The 7,956-nt window shown below is 56.2% G+C and overlaps 1 protein-coding gene across 1 annotated transcript; it reads left to right on the top strand.

The window, feature by feature from the left end:
• The first annotated feature begins 1,015 nt into the window (after positions 1–1,015).
• LOC148755053 (NUT family member 2G-like) lies at positions 1,016–7,376 on the top strand. The gene is made up of 7 exons (XM_088793427.1): positions 1,016–1,031; positions 3,073–3,790; positions 4,473–4,601; positions 4,834–4,970; positions 5,430–5,725; positions 5,992–6,135; positions 6,606–7,376. The coding sequence occupies exons 1-7, from the start codon at positions 1,016–1,018 to the stop codon at positions 7,374–7,376; spliced, it is 2,211 nt and encodes a 736-aa protein (XP_088649553.1).
• The last annotated feature ends 580 nt before the right edge of the window (positions 7,377–7,956 follow it).

Genomic DNA, 7,956 nt, shown 5'->3' with positions numbered 1-7,956 from the left:
ACCTGAAAAACAGTGACAGGATTTTAAAAACTGAAAATAGCTTGCATTTGCTTTTTGTTACATAATACATCTCTGGAAAGATTTAAAGGAAACAGATAACACTGGCATGCTGTGGGAAAGAGGTCTGTGCTGCCAAGGGAAAGGGTAGGAAGAATACTCGTCAAAGCCTTTTCTATTTTGCACAATTTGACTGTGAAGTATGCAGAAGCATTACTAGTTTAAAACATTACACTAAAATCATGTAAATGGTAAAAAGAAATTAAATATTTAACAACATGACACTCTGAGAAACAAAAAGGTGTGATTTCTGGTCTTGGCCTGACTTTGGTGGACTGGAGCAAAAGGGATGGTTAGTAAGGCTGGGCCTGTTGGGGTCTGCAGAGCTTCCAGCACTGGTCGCTACTTGGGGCCACAGGACTCCTTTCTAAAGAATGATGTGCACCCAGCAACCCAACATGCAGGGTCTGCTGAGTCAATCCTAATTTCAAACACTGGGCTCCATGTGGCCATCAGTACCCATGGATTTAGACTATGTGTTGTGAATTTTGTTCAGAAAGTGTAGCCTGTGTTGAAGGAAGCCGAGAGCCAGGTAGAAAGCATGCTGAGGGACACAAAACTACCAGTAGGATGATGGACAAAGAATTGAAACAAAGAGAACATCTAGTAAAACATTGGTGCTCTGAATCTATAAAAGCAACGTATAAATTGCCTCAAGAGGCACACACCAGTTGTGTTGTCACTGTACAATTTGAAAGATGCTTCTGGTTCTTGCCTACCTGCCAGAGGCCTTCACGGAATGTCTCCCCACCCCCACCCAGGCCCACTTCCCCTCCACCCCTCCCCCACTGCAGAATGTCTTGAGCACCACATTCTACTGTTTAAATTCAAACTTTTCCCTCCTTCATTTGGATGCTGAGCATCTGCTGGAGCAGGTCACTCTCTCTGGGTCTTGGACTTGACTTTTTTGATTGTGGAGCATTACTAGGCAGTGCGGTCAGTGTCTCGGTCTGCGGGGATGACTTCAAAAGGAGGTAAGCGGGTAGGTTGGAGGGGGGCATGTTTAGAGATTCTGCCATCCCTCCAATGGTTGGGATATAGGTGTGACATAGTTTGGGTAGGCGAAACAGAGTTTGGACTGAGTAGAGGAAGGGGTTAGCACTGGACCTCCAAGGACACGTCACCTGGGGAGGCTGGGAGCCAGTGGAAACCTGTGACAGACAGCGCAGGACAGGAGAGCTCCTAAGAGGTGGATCAGGACAACTCGGGGGAAACGTCTGGCTATGGAGAAAGGACGGCAGCGGACACACTGATTCCTTCTAGAGGGGAGACAAGCCACTTGGACATGCGTGTGTGGGGTGTAGTGGGTGATGTCGTGCTGGTGGCACCGGGAGGGTCACGGGGAAAGCCGAACCCTGTGTCCTGTTCTTCAGGCAGCTGGAGCTTGCCCCACAATAGCTTTCTAAGGGCTGTGAACTGAGCACACTAGATCGAATGGGGAAGTGGGGAGAGGTGGTCTTAGCCGGAGACTTGTCCAGTGGGGCTGCCTGTGGCCCGGTCTACAGTGAAATGTCCTCGCCGAGGGCCAAGCTGGAAGGCACTCTAACTGCTGCAATCCAGAGCATTTTCACTCTTTCCTGCCCAGAGCTCACTCCTTCTCAGTCCAGGTAGCTGTTGTCTTGGATTCAACAGGGGCAGGGTCACCGTGTAACTTCCATCAAGATGGGGCTGGGTTCCGTGAGTCGTTCTGAACTGTTCTCCCTCGGTGTAAATCAGTTCTTCAGACCTACTTGATCATGTTGCGTCTCCTCAGGCCTGCGTTGCACCTTGGAGATGAGGGTTTGCTCTAATTCCATGTCACTGCTTCATGGACAGGGAACGGATGGGGATGGTAGTTGGTTTTCTGGTGGAACGTCTGTGAAGGTGGATTGCTTTTCTCAGGGGGCTAGGAGAGTAGCACAGAAGCAGGAAGACGATCTTCTATCTTATTATGAAACGTGCTAGGACACCTGTCCTGATGAGTTAGGTGCATGTGGTGTGTACCTTGTTCTCCTGGAACAGGGTCTGCATGAGTTCCTCTGAACAGGAATGTGTCCCAGATAACTCTGTCCCAGTGACACCTGGTTTACTGTGTGTGCACTTTCCACTGTTGGGAGCTGGGAGGGGAAGGGCCACGGACAGTCTGCAGACCTACAACCAATCTAACGTGACAGCAGCTATGGAAATCTCTGGAAACCTCCACTGACAGCCCCACTGCTCTCCATTGCCTGGCCCTTTTCTAATCCTCGGCAGCCATTGCTGGCTGTGAAATGACAGAATCTAAGGGACACAACGCCTACTTCGCAGACCCCTCTCCTGGGCACAGAGCTGCTAAGTGGTGGCAACGACTCTGAGCATGGGGGATAGAGTGGCAGAATCTGTCCCATGTTAAGTGTTTGCTGTGGTTGGTTCTGAGTTGTGCGTACAGGCCAGGTTGGGGTGTTTAGGGGTTATATCAGGGCTCCTGGGTCTTCCTTGTGGAGAGCCATTACTCAAGAGTTTTGTTTTCTGTGCTTGGCCAGGGAAGAAGGAGGGTGATTTACATCGAGCCTCTGGAAAAGGAAGACTGAGGGGGAGATGGGGTGCTAATATTTTAGACACTGCCTGTTCACGAAGGCACTTTGGGTGCCTACAACTTACCTTGGAGAAGGTCCCTATCTTCTAATGAGTCTGTCTATGGCCATTTTCCACAGAGCAGATGTCTGCCCAGTTTCATGACTCGGGAGACAGCCTCTGAGGCTGGCAGGGTCAGAGGTGAGGGAATCCTTAGGAGGCTCCGAGACTCAGAGCTGGCGGGGTGATTTCAGGGAGCCTTGGTGCACAGGCGCATACTCCCCAGTGGAATAATTCTCAAGCTGAGGTCAGAGCATGAAAATCACCCAAGGGCATTTGCAAACTGCAGCTTCCCCATACAAAGGGTCCTTACCTGTTGAGACTCATCGCTCCGAGTCCCCTGTGGCTAAAGGGGACGCAGAGCGCCTCTGTCCTGGTTACTGACTGTCCTACTCCATTCACCCCTTTCGTTTGTCTCAACAGCATCTGCAGGGCTCAGACCGGCAGAGACCACGAGCCCTGGTGCTTCCATGTCTCCTTTCATGGCGCTGCCTTTTCCGCCACCCACTGCTGGCCCCGCATACTGGCCACCTGGGGAGCATCACCTGTCGCCCCTCATGACACCGTCATTTCCTCCTGGCCAGCCCGTGGTGCTGCCGGCTTTCCCTGGGACACCTTCGGTGGCAGGAGATGCTGGCCATGGCCCCACAGGGACTGGGGCCGGCAACATCATTGTCCAGGTCGGATCAGAAGTGGGACGAGCAGAGCTGCCCCAGACTCAGACCTTGGTCCTTACTCAGGCCCCGCTCAACTGCAGTGCTCCGGGGGCCCTCGGTGGGGGTGCTGTGTGTCCTGCACCCCAATTCTTCACAGCCTCTGCGCTGCAGACCGTTATGCTCGCTCCGGCTATTGGGGGCACCCAGGCTGTCCAGGGCAGCTGGTGCCCAGGCCTTCCTCCTCAGGCCCCACCACCAGCTGCCCCGCTGGCTTCCATCGTCTCCCCAGTGAGTGCTGGGCCATGGCCAAATGGGGCTCCCAGAGAGGGTGGCCTTTCCACCTCCCGCTCCAAGGCTGCTTCGAACAACTGCGGTAACCCCAAGAGTGTGTATGAGAACTTCCGGTGTTGGCAGCGCTTCAAGGCCCTGGCCTGGAGACACCTACCCCAGAGTTCCGACGCAGAAGCTCTTTCCTGCTTCCTCATGTGAGTGCACTGGGTAGGGGCACGGGGAGCTCGGCTGGAGCTTTCACATAGAGGGGACGGCGGTTGGGCATGCAGGGCGCCTTATCCTGGGACACAGCAAGGAAGGTCTGAGGGTGGTGTCCACGCTCTGAGAAGGCGCATTCTTGGTAATCCGCATCACATGTCCCGTTCATGACCTCCTCTGAGGTGCCGTGTCTCAACTGACCCCAGCAGCCTGAGTCCAGCTCCTACTACGACTTGACTTGTGACTCTGGGAGGCATTTCCTTCCGCACGCTTGGTCCCTTGTAAAAAGGGACAATTCTACTTAATTCAGAGGACTGCAGAGGAGACTCCTTGGGTTAGTCAATGAAGTGTTCTCAGATTGCCTGGCACAGGCCATGCCTCATTAATGATAGTGATTATGCATGAACGGGCAATCTTGAAGAGGAAAAGACCTCCCAAAGCCAGAGTGTCCCTGCTATAGGGTGCGAGTGCATGGTCAGCCTCAGGTCCAGGCTCATGGGCCGGTGTGAATGTGAGGCAGCAACGACAGTAGTGGGGGGCTTCTCTTTGCACACCCAGACTCCTCCTGTCACCCCTGCATCAGTCATGCTGTGGGGGGCCCGGGTGCACTACACAGCTGGGTGGGTCTGGCGGGTGGACGCCGGGCTGTAGACCGTGACTGACCTTGAGGGCTTACAGCCCAGTGCTCCGGTCCCTGTCCCGTCTGAAGCCCACCATGACGTTGGAGAACGGACTGAAGCGGGCCATGCGGGAATGGCAGCACACAAGCAACTTTGACCGGATGATCTTTTACGAGATGGCAGAAAAGTGAGCCAGCATCTGGGGTCCCGAGGGCTGCAGGGCGGGGGTGGGCTGACTTCAGGCAGGGTCCGCTTTGGTGGTGCTCTTCAGAGAGGGTGTTGGGAGGAGGGGGTCTCGGCCAGCACAGGGCCCTCACAGCGTCAAGGCACTTGCTCTGCCATCCCTCCAACAGCTGCTGCCTTTGCTGGGCTCCGGGCCGGTGTCCTCCTCAGCCGGCTCATGCCTCCCTCTCCCCCAGGTTCATGGAGTTTGAGGAGGAGGAGATGCAGATTCGGAAGTTGCAGTGGATGAAGGCGGAGCAGGGCCTGCCTCCCGCTGCCCCACCAAAGCCTGATCCTTGGGAGCCCCCAGCCCCACTGGTGGGCTCGCAGCCAGGTAGGGCACCGAGTTCCCATGGCCAAAGGCAACTGGGGCTCAGGGCCAGCCATTGTTCCCACATCGGTCCTTTTCTTCAAAGGGTCATTGTTCTCTCAATCACAACAGCCACGGGAGCCAGGGTCTCAGGTGCCCTTTGCCACCACGGGGTCTGGACCTGGTCAAGTTTCGTAACCCCTCTCCCAACTCCCTGTCACAGGATGCAACGTGAAGTCAGCTAAGAAGCGGGTTGGATGGGATGCCCCTCAGAGTGTCTGTGGCTGCACACCTACTCACATGTGACTCTCTTACATGCTTCCCTGTCCCCTCCCACAGTCACAGGACTTCAGGTGGTCCCGACCCGACAGCACTCATGTTAGCATCCCCCAAACACTGCTGTCCCACTGCTATCACCATCTCATGCTCAGGAGGTGGAAGCTGGAGGCCCTCACGCTCCCTCCTCCTTCCGCTCCTCCCCAGCGTGCGTTCCCAGGACGGCCATACCCAGAGCCCATCCTGCCGGCCCGCAACCACACAGAGCCCAGCGGCCCCGGGAGACCAACGCACCAGAGGAGATTCCCCCTGAGGCCGTGAGAGAGTACATGGACATCATGGATGAGCTCTTGGGGTCGGCCCACTCAGCCACCGGAGAGCCAGGTGGAGAATGGGAAGAAGACAGAAAGGAGCCGCAGCAGGATGACGATGGGACCTACCCGGCCCCGGGTCTCCTGAGCTACATTGACGAGCTGTGTTCCCAGGAAGACTTCGACACCAAGGTGGGCTGGCTCAGAGCTCTGGGGTCTAAAAGATTCCAGGGAGTGGCACTCTGGCACCCAGCTCTGGGTTCCTGAGTTGTGTGTGGGCGTGGCTGTGAGTGTGTGTGTGTGTGTGTGTGTGTGTGTGTGTGTGATGACCATGACAGTGTAAAACACTCATCTTCTGCATGAGGATGCAGTGGGTCCTAGGTTTTTCACTTTTCCCCCGGTCCTGCCGACTCACAGGTTACTCCAACACTGCTCACAACTTCTTCCTTCTGTTCCAGGTGGAGGAGGTCATTCACCCCCGATTCCTGGAACAATTGCTTTCCTCAGAACCACAGCTGGATCCCGCAGCCTTAGCTGAGGAATTGAAGCAGGAGGAAGCACTCACAGCGGCCCAGGTAAGCCAAGAGATGGAGGGACCTCTGGTTTGTTAGAGGAGGGAGACACCCCAGAAATAACCGGGGAGGGAGGGACCTTGGTTGAGTCAGGAAGGGAGGGACTCCAGGTATGGGGTCGGGTCAGGTGAGCCATGGGAGGGAGCACCCAGGTAAACCAGGCCAGGGAGGACCCAATGACTCTGCCCACCCCTCCCGTGCCTGTAGGCACAGTGTGCAGGGGCCCAGCTGTGGCGTGGGTGCCTTGCAGGAAGACAGGAAGGAGAGGACTATAGGAAAGGGTGGATGGGGTACCCAGAAGAGGAGGGGAGGACACAAAGCTGGGAATGTGGCACAGGATGACGGTAGGAGAGCCACAGGTGTGTCTTTGCATTTGAGTCCCAGGGTCCCCCACTACCCTCCTCTCTCCAATGCCACTGTCCCATCAGCCCTGCTGCTGCTGCTCCTCCTCCTCTCACAAATGTGTGCAGAGCAGTCACTGTCTGCCTCTTCCCTCCCAGCTGGCCTTGAAAGGGGAGGAGAGTGAACAGGCACCCCAGAGCCATCGTGAACCCCGATTGGACTCACCTCCTTCTGTATCTGAGGCCAGTGAAGATGCCAGGAGGCATGACTATGGCCCCCAGCTGGGGGTCAGTGACATAGCCTGCCCACCAGAGGCTGACTTCAAGGACCCTCAAAGGCACTGTCGAGCAGACGCCCACCTGTCCAGGCCCAAAGTCTTTGATGTGTCTTCAGGATGTCAGGAGTCCCCAGCACTCCGGGCTCGATGGCCCCCCTCTCCTCCCGACGGTCCCAGGCGCACTGCCTCACGGCAGGGACCCAGGGATACCTCCATTCCCGGAGAGACCTGTCCTGTTGCGGAGACTCACAGGCCAGCGGACTGGTGCGGTGTGGAGGAGGAAGTGCTCCCCAGCCTGTCCTTCCTCTTGGACTCTCAGAACAGCCTGCTGCCCTGGCGGTTCCCCGAGAGTCCTGTCTCTGCCTCAGGTCTTGTCTTCCCTGGAGGTCGGGGGGACCGGGGAGCTCCTCAGTCCCTGTCTCATCAGAGACTAGGCCTCAGCCGAGTTGACCCTTCAGCTGCCAAGTCTAGGAAGCGTGCTCTGGATGGAGACCCAGCTCCTGCTGAGAAGACCCCACGTCTCGGCACGGACCTCAGTGTCTCTGGGAGGCCAGCCTTGGCTCTGGGGCCAATCTGCTCCTCACAGCCTCAAAAGAGAAAGTGGGACCCCTTTATCATGGGGAAGAGAAGAAAGCTGCACTGCAGCCAGTAGGGAGCATTGGGGTGTTCCTCTTGGTGCCAGCCCCCCGGAGGGGCCAGACCAGATGTGACGGGGCTGTTCCCCACAGGAGCCAAAGGGACCCCTCCTCATACCAGGCCTGATCCTGGCTATTCTACTGACGTGGGAGGGAGGGAGGGAGGCAGGGATAGAAGGAGGGCCAGACCATTAGGGTGGGGGTAGGGGTGGGGTAGGAGCGGCATCTTTGGGGTATCGTGTGTAAATTATGAATAAAGATGGTTTTGTTGAGAAGTGTTCTGGGAGCCGCTGTCTCCATGCTCGGGTCCGTGCTGCTCCGTGGAGAGGGACCTGAGAGGAAGGAAGGATGCGGAAGGTCATGGGCACTATGGATACACAGGTGACCCTCTAGTCCCTTCCTCCAGGTTGACAGGACCTCCTGCAGACTGCTCCTGGAATCATACAGCTCTCTAATCACCAGGAACCCCTCGTAGCATCCCTACTCCCAAGACCAGGCTGGGTGAGGGATCTCCCATCATCATCTGCACCCTGAACCCTCTGGGGATGGGGGACCTGCTTTTGAGGCTTTCATCCCTCTGGACCATTAACCAGTTTT

Source organism: Rhinolophus sinicus, chromosome 16, assembly GCF_057876585.1.
Source record: "Rhinolophus sinicus isolate RSI-liver-muscle chromosome 16, RSI-T2T, whole genome shotgun sequence".
In the NCBI taxonomy this organism is placed as follows: domain Eukaryota; kingdom Metazoa; phylum Chordata; class Mammalia; order Chiroptera; family Rhinolophidae; genus Rhinolophus; species Rhinolophus sinicus.
Note: the sequence above shows the minus strand (reverse complement) of the source record. Positions and strands in the feature narration are given on the sequence as shown.

Excerpts from the sequence above, each read along its gene's own strand:
- LOC148755053 (XM_088793427.1), top strand. Across the intron at positions 4,602-4,833 it reads TTTTACGAGATGGCAGAAAA|GTTCATGGAGTTTGAGGAGG; the intron begins GTGAGCCAGCAT and ends CCTCTCCCCCAG. Across the intron at positions 4,971-5,429 it reads ACTGGTGGGCTCGCAGCCAG|CGTGCGTTCCCAGGACGGCC; the intron begins GTAGGGCACCGA and ends GCTCCTCCCCAG.